The sequence below is a fragment of the Drosophila erecta genome, unplaced genomic scaffold (assembly GCF_003286155.1).
Source record: "Drosophila erecta strain 14021-0224.00,06,07 unplaced genomic scaffold, DereRS2 tig00000000-arrow-pilon, whole genome shotgun sequence".
NCBI classification, from domain to species: domain Eukaryota; kingdom Metazoa; phylum Arthropoda; class Insecta; order Diptera; family Drosophilidae; genus Drosophila; species Drosophila erecta.
In genome coordinates, this window is record NW_020825194.1 from 16,368,566 (window position 1) to 16,383,000 (window position 14,435).

Here is a 14,435-nt window from a genome sequence, read left to right on the forward strand (position 1 = left end):
AGTAACCACTATGAGCTAGAAACACAGGAAACACAATCAATAACATTGAACTCTTATAAATTTGCATTTTAATGTTCTTTTCTTAAATTTAATTCATTTAATTTTATATGTTTTTAAGTTTTATATGTTTTTCTTCCGGATACACAACTTATCTTTAAAAGTCTTGGTCTATTTGATAAGCTAAATGTTTTGTTCAAATAATTCAGTTTCAACTCCATATACTGAAAATAACGAAATTAAAAAAAAAAACATTTTAGGAATCTATGTATTTAAAAGCAAAACTACGCGCCAACCAATGTTGATAAAAACATTCGATCGAAAATACCAGATTCTCCACCCCCAAAAAAAAGTGTGCACACACCTTTAAAAAAGCCGCCATCACACACCAACACACGCGAATCCAAGAATTAAACGGTGCAGAGTCAAAAAAGAGGAAAAGAGGAACGAACGTCGGTTCTCTTCTCGATTCAACACATTTGTCCAATTTCATTGCGTTTGCGATTATTTTCTACACAAAAGCCACAACCTATGCATCGTAACTTAATTCAACAACAACTGTGATCGCCAAACATCGGAAAATAACAAAAAAGCACTTCAAGAATTGCCAAGTTAGTTATTCTCAAGAAAAAGTAAAAAAAATTGCAACAAACTAGACAAGTGTGTGTGAGAGAGTGCATTGGTGTGCGTGCCTGTGTGTTTTGTGTGCAGCCAGCAATTTTGTATTGCATTTTATACGTTTCGACCATCGTTTAGTAAACCCAATAAAAAAAACCGCATTATTTCAGCGCTCCACTAAAAATCCAACTCTCCCCGCCCCCGCAGGAAGATAACAAAGAAAAGTGCTACGAAAAGTGCCGATTCTTTGGCAAACTTCAACCCAAAAGCAATACATACTGTGCATTACAAAAAGGAAAAAGAAAAAAGAGGAGATTTAAAAAAAAAAGAAAAAGGTGAGCCGGCGGCGGCCTCGTGTGCGCGGTCTAGAAAAACTAGCATTTTCCATTTTCATTGGGGTGGCGCATACTACGAAAAAACGGCATACAAAATGTTTTGTGGGCGTTTAATTTTAATTTTTTTTGCCCCAGGGCTCCAATTCTTTTTACCATTTTAGCGGCTTTTTTTCATTATCGCTTGCGCATAACCTAAAAATGTACGAAAAATGTTGTTTTTGTAAATTTTTGTTTAAATGCTGCTCTTCAACTATAGCTTTCTTTGTTCTTCCTACACACGCGGTTCGCAAGCAGAAATAGAGAGGGAAAAAGAGAACGTGAGAGAGTGGCGCGTTCATAACCCAATAAGTGTGCATATGCGTGTGTGTGTGCCGCAACTCTTTGTGCATTATTTGTTTTATCGGCAAATGTTGATTACTAAAATGGGGCAAAGGACACCTGCAAACTATGTTATATCCTTACAACTTCGAAAGTTAGTTAAAGTCGTACTGTAAGGCAAAAATGTTATATTTTTTCTAAGCTGGAGTTCATTGAATGCGGCGCCACAACCTTGAGACCCGAACATAACCTCAATTTAATTCATGCTCCCCGCTCGGCGGCTTCTTTTTTTTTTTTGCCCAATTGTATGAGGTCATTTACTCGCACATACACACCCACGTGCTAAGCTCACTCAGTCAGGATCGCGGGTATAAATCTTGGAGCATGTACAGGGTTAAATGTCCTGCGACGGCAAGCGAAATGGAATTTTGCCTGACAGCTGCACTACACCAAATTTCCCCTTTTTCGCATGTGCAAATGTGTGTGGGCCACAAAAGTGGGTCAAATTGCAGCGCGCTGCGTCTTTTTTATATGCACTGCGGTAAAATGAGCTCCCTTTTGGGGGGACACAACTTCCCCCTCCTCCTACCCCTCATCATTATGACTAAGTGAAACACTAGATCCTTATTGGAGAGCACAGCAGGGGTCAACATTTTAGTGGTCGGAAGAGTGTACAAATTCATGTAAAAGAAAATAGTTGAATTCTGATAAACATTCAGGGCTAATTGTCAGCAAGGACCATCTATAAATCGGATTAGATTAGATTTTAAGTTTCTTATACTTAGCTACCTCTCTCTTAATAAATCTAAATTTTTTGAAATTAAATGTGCACGCGATGAAATTAACTGATAACGCAACGGTGTAATCACTATCTAAAACAATTTTGTTGAACAATTTGTGTTAAGTTATTTAAAATAGCTTTTTGAGATTGTAAATAACAGAGTAACCGCTTCCTTAGATTTCAAATGATCAGATTGAGAAATCAACACTGCCGTCTAGGACTATTGCTAACTTTTGTAGTTCAAAAACCAGAAAGATCTTCTGTATTTTAATACATTAATATCAAAGTGCGCGTATATTTTTTGCACTATTTCGCAGACGTTCAAATCCCACACTCTCGAGTTCAAACAATCGACAGCGATCAGCCACCGTGTCGAGAGTGCCAACCAACAGCTAGAAGGAAAACAGAAATTGGAAGCGTAGACAAAGAATCCGAGTCGAGGAGTCCGTAGTTCAAAGAGGAAGAATCAAACGCCAGCTATGGTCATGGATGCGACCCAATCGCAGCAGCCTTCGCCGCAGTCGGTGGGACTCGAGTTTGTCCGCCAATACTACACGCTGCTGAACAAGGCGCCCAAGCACTTGCACCGCTTCTATAACCACAACTCGTCGTACATCCATGGAGAGTCCAAGCTGGTGGTCGGCCAGCGCGAGATCCACAACCGGATCCAGCAGCTGAACTTCAACGATTGCCACGCGAAGATCAGCCAGGTTGATGCTCAGGCCACGTTGGGCAACGGTGTGGTCGTTCAGGTCACCGGGGAGCTATCCAATGATGGGCAGCCGATGCGGCGCTTCACCCAGACGTTCGTCCTGGCCGCTCAATCGCCGAAGAAGTACTACGTGCACAACGACATCTTCCGCTATCAGGATCTGTACATCGAGAACGAGCAGGACGGCGAGTCTCGATCGGAGAACGATGAGGAGCACGACGTGCAGGTGGTCGGCGGCACTGTGGATCAAGCTGTGCAGGTGGCAGGCGACGTAGTTGCCCAGCAGCCGCAGCAACAGCAGGCTCCTCCGCAGCCGCAGGCTCAGGTCGTGGTGCCCCAGCAGGTGGCTCCTGTAGCGACCGGTGGGGCTGCCCCACAGCAAATCTTCTACCCATTGCCCGCGGGTGCTGCCGCCGGACGTCCTGTCGCCGTTTTGCCGCCAGCTCCGCAGGCAGCGGCGGTTCCACTGCCCGCGCAGTTCACCGTTCCGGCGCCACAGCCCATCCAGAATGGAGTGGTCTCGCACGAGGAGCTGCAGCAGCAGCAGGTGCTGGTCCCACCCAGCGTGTCTCCCCTGCTGCAACAGCAGCAGCCGACCGGCACGCCTGTGTTGCCCATTGTCCCAGTGCCAAGCGCGGGCTTCCAGCAGTCGCCACTGGTGGCACCGCAGCTCATCCAGCAGCAGCCACCGGCACAGCTGCCCCCGCAGCAGCAGCAGCAACCTATCCAGCAGCAGCCTCTGCAACAGCAGCAACAACCGCTGGTGGAACCCGAGGAAGTTGAGGTGGCACCAAGGCAGCAGAAGCCACCCACGCCCGTCGAGGATTTCAAGACCATTCACGAGCAGCAGCAGCAGGAGAAGTACGAGGCCGCCAAGCAGCAGCAGAACGAGCCCAAGACGTACGCGAATCTCTTCAAGTCCACGTCCTCCTCGCCCAGCGGCTTTGTGAACGCCGCCCTGCAGCAGCAGCAGCAACTTCAGCAGCAGCAGCAACAGCAGCAGTCCATCAGCAGCAACACCTATAACTCTTCCTCGGCATCCGCGGGTGGCGGCAATGGCAGTCAGGTTAGCTACTCCACCACCGCTTCGTCCTACAACAACAGCAATGGCAACTCGCGACTGGACAACGGTGGTCCGCTGCCGCAGCGAAACAACTCGATCCGTAACAACAAGGGTGGTAAGTTCTTCAATCCACCCTTAAATTAAACGAGGTCATTCCCCTATATTCGGCTTCAGAGTAAAAACCCTTAAATATCATGTGAAAACAGTGTTCTCTAAGAAATACTTATTTAGTTTTCTTTAGGTTTTTCGTTCAGTTCTTTGATAGGTAATGAGTCATTTTGTTGGTTTATTGTCTTATTAGATAACTATTCCAACTTAATGTTGGTTTATATGATAAGCAACATAGAGTTATTTGACTAACAAATTATTCTTCATATTTCACAGACTTTGAGCAGCGTCGCTCGAGCAACACGCAGCAATTCGGTGACAACCAGCAGTTGTTCTTGGGCAATATACCACATCACGCCAGCGAGGATGATCTGCGCGAAATCTTCTCACGTTTCGGAAATGTCCTCGAGCTGCGCATCTTGTCCAAGGCTGGCAACAAGGTGCCACCAGGCATGCGCAGTCCGCTGAACTATGGATTCATTACCTACGACGATCCAGAGGCTGTGCAAAAGTGCTTGGCCAACTGCGTAAGTTCGGCACAAACTAGATTTAATTATTGATAATGCAAAGTGCAAACCGAGAGATTAACGCCTTACTTATACTGTTGTTAATAGTTGATCTAAGCATATTCTTTCCATTTCATAGCCCCTGTACTTCCCGGAGAACTCACCCGATGGCCAGAAGTTGAATGTGGAGGAGAAGAAGCCGCGTGTCCGCAACGACATGGTGCCGCGGCAGCCGATCGGTGGCAACAACCTGAACAACAACATGAGTCGTTTGGGTGGCAACAACGGTCCGCAGTCGCGTCCGATGGGCAACAACAATGGTAGCGGAGGTGGCATGATGCGTAACAATGCCGGAGGCAACAATCTGCGCCAGGGAGGTGGTGGCGGTGGAGGAAACGGTGCTCCACGCCTAGGAGGCGGCGGTGGATTTGGACAGCGCCAGGATAACCGCACCAGCGGGGGCAACAACCAGTCCAACGGACCGCTGCGCGGTGCCGGCAATGGACAGAGTGGTGGTGGTAACTACGGACGTCGCTAAGGGAATTTCCCAGCACGACATCAGCAAAAGCATCAACAAATGAGCAGCAGCAGTAGCGACTACAACAACAACAGCAGCAACAACCCAACGTTAAAAAACATCGACTTCTTCCACAATGCAATCAATCAATTACATTCAAGAACATCTCATGCAATTAAACACACAAAGACACGCAAATCACACTAACATTAAGTAGTTGGAGCAACTGAAACCGTCAACTGTCCTTTAAATGTTCCTGAGCGCAACTCGGGGCGTCGAGCTACAAAAAAAGAATGAATCTAAAGATAGAATGAAAAGAGTTACTTCAACGGTCTTGAGTCTCTTCTTAGTTTAATTGCGTTAGGCTCGCTTTTTCCAGCCAGTTCGTGCCAAAATATACCGAAATTCTGTGCAAATCTTCGTTGTGAATCCAAAAACAAAAAGTATGATAGCTTCAGCTCGGCAACTGCTACTCTCTACCACCCACCACCCCTCACGGAATCAATTTCACCTTGAAACACGTGTATTATGTTTAAGTCTCAACCAACCACACCACCCACAACACACTCATCGAAACCACAAGATCGCACACAACACACACAAACAAACGCAAGATGCACTCACTCACCCATTTTAGCATAAATGTAAACTTTAGTTTCAGCTTTTGTTTGGCAAATAACCTTCAACTAAATCTATCTTAAGTACGCAAGTTGAGAGAAATTGGTTTAAAAGGAAGGAAAGGAGCAATGCAACACATTTTTGTTTCATTCATTGAATATCCCCATTACTTAAGCTAAAAAGGAAAACCTTACCAACTTAGCTAAAAAGATATAAACCGAAAAAAAAACAAACAAAAAAATGAAAAACCTTTGTAAAATGCAATAAAAAAGAGCAAAAGAAAGACTTGAAAAAACAATTAATTTAAAAACTAAACAAAAAAAAAATGGAATGTAAACACGAGAAATATGTAAGGCGCGGTTAAAAACAAGCAAATAAGAACACGATAAAAAGCACACAGGAACCCAAACCTCTTAAAAAACATTGAAAATGAAAGGAAAATCAATTCAGCACCAAGCCGCAAGAAGGAAAAGCGAGGAAAAACACAAACACACATCAACGTCGACGTTTAGCGCCCCAGAAAGTCCGCCGCATTTTAGAGCCTGTAAACCTTTTGCTACTTAAATCTAATTTGCAGCCACTGACACATTTAACTAGCTAGTCTATATAGGTATCGTATCGTATCGGTTCGGATCGTATCGAATCGGTTCGGTTCGAATCGGTTGGGATCGAATGATTGTTGAGATGAGAGCGTGTGATGGCAAATGCGGTGCCGGCGCCGCAGGCGGGGCGTGGTCGATGGAATCGGTGATGAGGAACGGATAGATGGACAGTGTTTTCGCTTTTTTTTTTCATTCGTTCTGTGTAATGAGTTCAAGGTCGTAAACCAAACTAAGTCAAGCAACTTAAACGATTTGGTGTTTCCAACGCAGTTGTGAACTAAAATTTAGTACATATTTTTTAAATAAAATCAACAAAAGCCCAAAAAAAAAGAAAACGAAATGGGAAGATGAGAAGATAAGAAGCATATAAACACACAAAAACCTATTATAATGAATAGTTGGGGGACGAAACACAAGCTACTAACATTTTTCTCAAGGTAAAACAAGCAAAACATGTAACAACAAATATATACAAAAATATATATATAAACAAAACAAAAACTCATATAATTTAATGTTAACTTTTAGACTTACCAGAAATCTAAATATACATATATATTTATATAACTGCTGCTGCAAATAAAAAATGAAGCAGCAAAGCGAAGAGGAAAACGGGAAACATTTAAATTCGTGTGAGCATCATTTGAGTTTTGTCGCAGGCGTCCAAATATAATTGCCTAAGTTATTCTTGTTTTGTTAAAGCTTAAGGACTTTTGATTCGTTGGAAACATATCATTTGTTTTTGTTGTTCGACGCCTGCTTTAGAGAATCAATTGCTAAATCAATTACAATCACAATTTCCACACCTATTTCTAATGCAGACACACAAATACACCACGCATTTCTAGCACTGTGAACAGGGTCTAAAGCAATTTTAGTGCATTTTTTGTAAAACGAAAGTGTTAGTGTTCAAATCTTAGCTCAACGATCAGTGCTTAAAGTGCTACGTGGACACCAAGAACATTATAAGAAAGAACATATAAACAGCATCAAACCATACAATACAAATCAGAGGTACTAACTAAATCGATGTAAGAGTATAATGATAACAAACAATTAGAGTTCATGCTCATTTCTAAGTAAACCGATGAAATCACAATACTGCAGTTTGTAAAGAGTATAGAAACAAGGAGGGAAACACTTAATTATAATTTAATTTATATGTATACAACTACAAAATAACTATAATAATAAAAACAACCACAAAGATTCAGCGTGTTTACCAGAAAACTTATGATTTGTTTTATTTACGCTCAAGTTTTTTTCAAAAAGACACATTTCTTTGTTTTGGATCGGTTCGTATTTCCTTTTCTGGTAAATGCGGTAACTCCTGAAAAGAACAACACCAATAACTCGTAGATTAGAAATCTAAAAGGAAAAATATCAAGGCGACTTACTTATCTTGCGACTGAATCCGATTCCCATTGCCTTTGTGTTGAAACAACTGAATAGCCGAGCATTCAGCATTTAAGTGAAATTGATGCGCACAAAGCTGAGCAATCGAAAGCAATTTGCATAACTTTAATCAATCACAAGCCAGTCGAAGAAATATGTCCACTCCCCAATTCCGAAATTCCAGTCATAATTCAGTGGTGCGTTTTATAGCGTTTCAGATATAAAACATTTACGCAAAATCAATTCCCTCATGCAATACTTTAAATGAAAACAAAAAATCCAACAGAAATAGTATAAATAAAGAACAAGAGTTTACGATTTTAAGTCTCAAAAAATCACGCGTGCTTTATTATTCGTTATGATCTTGAACTAAAACTTGAGCGGTAAGTTGGGGGATCACTCCTTCCATTGCCGGTCACTTAGACACCTTAACACCAAGGAATTTTAGAATCTTCTAGATTATTGTACATTTAAATTTAAAAACTTACCGTAGGCTGGTGGTGAAGCTCCATTGGCGATTTTTGGAATCACGCCGTTGGTGGGCGGCTGAGCGGGCTTAAAGATCTTGAAGTCCTCGGTGGGCCACTTCTTGATTGCTCCCACTCCCACTGCAGCACCACCACGCAAACCCATTCCCATGCCAACTCCCGATGTGCCATCCGCATCGCCACGGGCGCCCAGATCCAGCTTGTCATTCAAAGAAGTCGGTTGGACGACCTTGAAGTCTGTCTTGGGACGATCGCTGGTCGATGTCTGGGCATGTTTGTGCCCAGCCTTCGGTGGCCATTCGACCACTTTGCTGGGAGTCCACTCCTGGGCAGCGTAGGTGCCGGGCTTTGGATAGGTGGACCACATATCCGGAACGTGTCCGGCAAACGGGGGCATCGGCTGTGACTGCAACGGGGTCATGAACTGTCCGGGTGTGGGCTTGGGTGCCACCGGAGTCACATAGTGGGCCCAGCCGTGAGTGAAGGCTGATGGCGGCAGGACGGACTGGGCCAGGTAGGGATTGTAGTTGGCGTTGTTGTAGTTGTAGCTATCCAAAGTGGGCGGCTGGGGCGGAATGTAGCCGGCCCGGATCGAGCTGGAAACGGGGAAACGCAGACGCTTGCCGGGATGGGGCTTCTGGGTGGACCTCTTCACCTCCACCAAGGTCTGAAGGATCGAGTGCTTGCCCTGGGCTGAAAATCAAGCAATCAATGTAAGACTTCAACAATTTTATCATAAGAGCATAAGACTACTCCAGCAATCTTAAAGATACTCAAATAGTTAAATAAATCCAAATTAAGTTTTCAATAAATGAGGAACATGAAAACTCACCCAATGCCTTCTCGGTACTTGATGGATCCTGGAACTCCAGGAAGCCAAATCCTCGTTTACGCCCGGTGTCCTTGTCCATGAACAATTCCATGGTGGCGACTGCGCCAAACTGCGAAAAGTATTCGCGTACGGTTTTCTCGTCGTGAAAGTCCTTTAGACCGCCAATAAAGATCTTGTTCGATTTAACGAATCCGGCTCCAACGCCACAACCTCCCAGAATGGAACCAACGCCACCACCCCTGTTGAACTCGTGGCGCGGCAGAGCGGGCTTGGTCTCCACAGCTCTGAATAAAAATAGAAAGATTTGAATTTTTCAATGAATACAAATTAAATGAAACGTGAAATATTTGATTGGAAATAGGGTAACAAAATATTGAGGCACTCACTTATTATCAATGGTGTGGGGACGGGCCCTTTGGACAATTTCGATGGATTTTGGATCCACATAAGTGACAAACCCGAAGCCCCTTGAATGGTTGGTAATCGGATCCCGCATGACCACCGCATCGGCCACGCTACCGAACTGACTGAAGAATTCGCGCAGCGTATCCATAGTAGTCTGAGTGGATAGTCCCCCAACGAAGATCTTGCGCAAGTGCTCGTCGCCATCGTCCTTAATGGCCGTCTTTCTGTCAGCTTTGCACTGCGTACAAATACTTTTGTTGAAATCTATCTATGAACATGTTGATTATGATCTTACATCGCCGAGGCACGCAGACGTGGCACAGTTATCCGCATCCATTTTTCAAAAGGTGTCCCAATTAAAACAGTCCGATTTACAGCACAAAACGGAAGCCGACCACAGTTTAAATGACAAGCAAAAAATTCCAAACGTCAGTCACCTAGTTATGGACTATCGATAGAGGTCCATAATCATTGTTGCCACTTATAGATGATTCAGCATTATTTGATACAAATAGGGCTAAAAATCGATAGGGTTGTGATTCTTTCTTTGAATCCTTTGATTGTAACCCTATTGGATGTCGCAAACATTCCAGATAGATGTACATATACATATGTACATTTCAGATTTTGATCCATATGCTCCTTAATACGTTCCATTTACCAACCAGCAAGCTCGGCTCATTGAAAAATTGGGCATATTCCAAAGATTTTCCTCTCTTCGTCCGATTGCCAATTTCACACATAAGTGATGAATATCCCTCCCGATAATGAAATACAGCGTATGTTCTTGCTAATGAAAGTGGTTCTTTATTGAGAATTTCAGAAACAAATGAGGCGTTAGTAAAATACCGAGTTGTTACCTTCACTTACCTCCGCATACCAAGCAAGTTAGCCAGAATGGAGCCACCAAACAAAGTCCAAATCGAGTCCGGGCCACCGCTGTGCCGCCTAAAACCATGAACATATACCTGGGGGAGATGATCTCGCTATCTCCTTTTTTTCGAGAAACGAACCGGTGCGTGGAGCAGCGCAGATTTCGTATCCGGCCCGGGAGGGATCATCCGTCCGTAGCCCGGCCAGTCTTGCAAAGAAATAGGCAGTGCATTAGTACGCGGTTTGCCCGGGAGTTAGGTGGGGGTCTCTAATGACGGTAATTAGCCCTGCTCGCTACCCTGCCGATCTGGGATGGATCGGAACCCCGGATTGTGCTGCATCTGCTGCTCCTTTTTGCTAGGTTATTGCTCCTGTGATCATTTCGTTTCGGTTTGGGTGGGTAGGTAACATTGGTTAGGATTTTATTTAGCTTGTATCTCGTCGCTTTCGTTTCAATCGTAACGAACTAATTACAGAATGTTTGTGATATTTGTTTAGCGATTTCTTTTTCGTCTGGCTTAGCGTAGCATCTACTTCTTAAGGACTAACAGAGTTGGTATGTATATCGGGATTTCGCTTGCTAGGACACCACTTCTCGGCCACTGTGCAGCATGTACACAAATTTAGTGGCATTCGCTTTTCAGGAATTGGGATCTTGTTTGCCATAAATCATAGAATAAATATATAAAAGTTCTTAGTTGTACAAAAAAGTGATTACAAAATATGGTACTATTTGATTTCTTACATTTCGCTGGTTCGCTATAAAATAAAATCAATTGAGAATACATCTAGCTGTGGGCCATTTCGACATGAATAAATATCAAGGAAGGGTACTCTACCTTATTACACCCTTACAACAACTGGATCTCAAGGAGAATCCGTTGTCGCTCAGTTGGTAGTAAATTTTTTACAATAAAATTATTGTTTAATTTATATTTTGTTGGTTTGTTTGTTTCTTTTCTTTTCGTTTGTTTTTGTTTATATAGTTAAAACTAAGCGTTCAGGGTTCTTAGTATCCTAAACATGAATTGATCAGCGAATTAATGGTTACAAAAGAGAGATAGCAGCATTCAAACTGTGGACAAGTGGCGCCGATTCGTTTCGTTTCGCTTTTGGCTGTTTTGCTTAACGCATAATCATTTGCTTGGTGCATTTAGCAAGTGGTTTTTGGTTTTGGCCTGCAGGTTCTAAGGCCGGACCCAAACTGAATGCTTGCACTTGCACTCGGCCTGGTTTATGGTTCTGCATCTGGATTTCTTGGTTCTGATCTTGTCTGCCTGGTCTGACACACACCTGCTACTGATTGCCTGCCTGTGAATGTGCTTGTGCCTCTGCATCTGCCTGCCTAGACTGCCTGTTTGTCGTCTAGCTTGAACTGACATTCTCTCTCTATGTGTGTTTACCTAGTTGCGAAAGAGGAGAAAATTTTGCATTAGCTTGGATTCGTTCCGAATGAGATTGATTGCTTGGCTACCAACTAGCTGCCAATAACCACCAAAGATCCGAGCGTTCGAGATTATACGATGGGATAGGACCTGCGGTGCAGTTCTTCTATATTTACCTTGTTTAGTAACGTCTATTGCCGCCTCCCATGTTGCCACCCTGTCCTCCGCCTCCGGAGTTGTAGTTGTTGCCGACAAAGCCTTGACCTCCACCCTGGTTACCTGTAAAAGATTATTGTATGGTTAAAGCTTATCTACATTATAAAAAAATAACTTAATTACCCTTGTTGAATCCTCCACTGCCTCCTTGACTGTAAGGAGCTGGACGGTTGTTGCCAAAGTTGTTGTTGCGCTGTGGACCACCGCCGTAGCTCTGCTGGTAATCGTTGCCGAAGCCTCCACCGCCACCACCACCGTTACCGCCCCAGCTACCATTGCTGTTGCCGCCGTAGCCACCGCCGCCTCCACCACCGTTCCAGCCGCTGTTGCCGCCACCCTGGTTGTTCCATGGGCCACCTCCGCTTCCGCCCTGCTGGTTCCAACTGCCCGAGCCGCTACCCTGACCGCCTCCAAAGTTACCGCCGCTGTTGCCGAATCCGCCGCCTCCAGCTCCACCCCAGTTGCCACCACCGTTCTGCCTGCTCTGGCCTCCCCAGCCACCGCCACCGCCTCCCTGGCCGCGATCGCCCTGACCGCCTCGACCGCCAGCTCGAGGACCTCCGCGTCCGCCCTGGCCACCGCCACCTCCTCCGCCACCACCACCGCCCTGGCGATCCATGTCCTGTTTGGCAATCGCCTTCTTCACGTCCAGGCTCTTGTTCTTGATAGTGTGGTTCTTTTGGAGGATAATTTTATCCACGGGATCGTAATCATCGAACTCAATGAAGGCAAAGCCGCGCTTCTTGCCGGTGTCCTTGTCGGAGACAATGTTCACACCCACGATCTGGCCAAAGTCCTTGAAGTACTCGCGCAGGCACTCCTCATCGTGATCGTCACGAAGGCCGCCAACAAAGAGCTTCTTCACCGTAGCTCCCGCATTCGGGGCATCGATCTCCTGACGCGGCACAGCCCTCTTGGGCTCCACGGTGCGTCCATCAATCTTGTGCGGTCTGGCGTTCTGCGCGTTGTCAATCATGTACGACTGGGAGTACGTGATGAACCCGAAGCCACGAGAGCGCTTCGTCTTGGGATCCTTCATCACCACCACGTCCACGATGTTGCCCCATTTCTCGAAGTGCGCCTTCAGACCATCGTCCGTGGTGCGGTAGTCCAGGCCGCCGATGAACAGTTTGCGCAGCTGCTCTGGCTCGGTGATCTGTGAGTGCATTTGAAATGGATTCAGGGTCAGTAGACATTCTCTAAAATAAATGAGCCTTAGAAATGAATTAGCCAATAACCCCGTTTTGTGAAACCACTTCAAACTGATTTTCGGGTGGTTAGCTAATTTTAATCTAATCAAAATCAAGTATTGTTTTTAAATTAACTGATTTCTCTTGGATGTTGTGCGAAAATGTAAAAATTCCTATAACATTGATTCTATAAAAATAAATGGATATGATAAGAGAGAGTATAAACCGGTTTAACAATATTCAAATATATTATCGAGTATGTGCAGCTTTTTTTTATAAGATATATAAATAAAATGATCAAATATCCTTGATTCAAACACACATTTCCCCAAGGAAATGTGCTTAAGTGCCTACATATTGCTATCTTATCGGTGATAAGAGGTTGAAAGATATAATCACATGGGAAATTATCAGATCGCAGATCGAATAAGATTGGCCATTGTTTATTATAGTAATTTACCTGGCGAGAAAACGCCGCCCGCCATTTTCTTTTCTTCTATTTGCCCCGCCATGACAGCCCGTATACGTATATATACATATACATACATATATGCGCGTGTGTCCATACGCGTATTCATGAATTTTCGTTTTCTTTTTACGGCAAACAGCCGGCAACTTTTTTATCGGCAATTACATATATTTTTCGCAAGAAGGGGTCAATATACTTGTATCTTGTCAAGTTTACACAGGGATCGATGGCCTTCACAATTCCACGTACTTTACTTTCGGGGCAAAAGCCGCTAAAGCCACATGATATAGCATGTGCAAGAATTGTCGGCGTCGACATTTTGCACTTTTCTATGCACTGGCCAAGAAGTAATTGAACATTTTGCCACTCACCTCGTCACCATCGTCGTAGTTTCCGTTGGAGTCGTTCAGATCCGCCATTCTTGTATTGTTTGTTCTTAACACTTAAGCAGCTCCAAAGTCCAAGCACCGTCAGGTATTACTCGTTTGTTTTATTTTTTTCACAGCAAACGCACGAAAAAATAAAATGTACAGCACGCACAAAGGAATTAATACGCAGTGAGACCAGATGTCGGCAATCAGGAAATGGCAGAACATTGAGCACCGCTAAAAATCGGAACGAAATTGCATTGCAATAAGGGGGTTCATCAGTAAATGTTTTAAAATTATCTTTATCATTAAATAACTCTTATTTTGTACTTGTTTTATACGATTTTATTTAAATTGGTATCTTTAAAAAAATGGTATCAAAAAGATAAATAATAGTACATAGAGCACATATGTGCTGCTCTTAAAATTTGTCTTTATTTCTACCGCGTTAGACCAAAAACAAAATGAAATGCTATCATTTTCTTACTTATATTGCAATAACGAGATTTGAAAAAAAAAACTTTAAGAATTTTTGTGCTGCTCTTAAAATTTTTCATTATTATGTGAAGAGTTATTTCTACCGTGTACGGCCAAAAGCCTTATGACATGCTATCATTTTCTAGCTTATATTGCAATGAT

The 14,435-nt window shown here is 43.7% G+C and overlaps 3 protein-coding genes across 6 annotated transcripts; 1 reads left to right on the forward strand and 2 right to left on the reverse strand.

Annotated features, from left to right (window-relative positions):
* Positions 1-336: 336 nt before the first annotated feature.
* On the forward strand, positions 337-7,405 carry LOC6553614 (ras GTPase-activating protein-binding protein 1). Of its 4 annotated transcripts, none has more exons than XM_026975774.1 (5): positions 337-629; positions 786-950; positions 2,367-3,939; positions 4,209-4,459; positions 4,578-7,405. In XM_026975774.1, exons 3-5 carry the CDS (start codon positions 2,529-2,531, stop codon positions 4,974-4,976), a joined length of 2,061 nt encoding a protein of 686 aa, XP_026831575.1. In that variant the 5' UTR covers positions 337-629; positions 786-950; positions 2,367-2,528; the 3' UTR covers positions 4,977-7,405. The 4 variants fall into 4 exon arrangements, with proteins under 4 accessions (XP_026831575.1, XP_026831576.1, XP_001980243.1 ...); XM_026975773.1 differs by having other exon boundaries at positions 341-608; XM_026975775.1 differs by lacking the exon at positions 786-950.
* A 488-nt stretch (positions 7,406-7,893) lies between these two features.
* LOC6553613 (ribonucleoprotein RB97D) lies at positions 7,894-9,930 on the reverse strand. Its single transcript, XM_001980206.3, has 5 exons — positions 9,591-9,930; positions 9,277-9,533; positions 8,891-9,174; positions 8,059-8,751; positions 7,894-7,997 (listed from the first exon to the last, which is right to left on the reverse strand). The coding sequence occupies exons 1-5, from the start codon at positions 9,630-9,632 to the stop codon at positions 7,990-7,992; spliced, it is 1,284 nt and encodes a 427-aa protein (XP_001980242.2). The 5' UTR covers positions 9,633-9,930; the 3' UTR covers positions 7,894-7,989.
* Positions 9,931-10,553: 623 nt separating this feature from the next.
* On the reverse strand, positions 10,554-14,025 carry LOC6553612 (heterogeneous nuclear ribonucleoprotein 87F). Its single transcript, XM_001980205.3, has 4 exons — positions 13,800-14,025; positions 11,893-12,925; positions 11,730-11,832; positions 10,554-11,571 (listed from the first exon to the last, which is right to left on the reverse strand). Exons 1-3 carry the CDS (start codon positions 13,845-13,847, stop codon positions 11,735-11,737), a joined length of 1,179 nt encoding a protein of 392 aa, XP_001980241.1. The 5' UTR covers positions 13,848-14,025; the 3' UTR covers positions 10,554-11,571; positions 11,730-11,734.
* Positions 14,026-14,435: the final 410 nt, after the last annotated feature.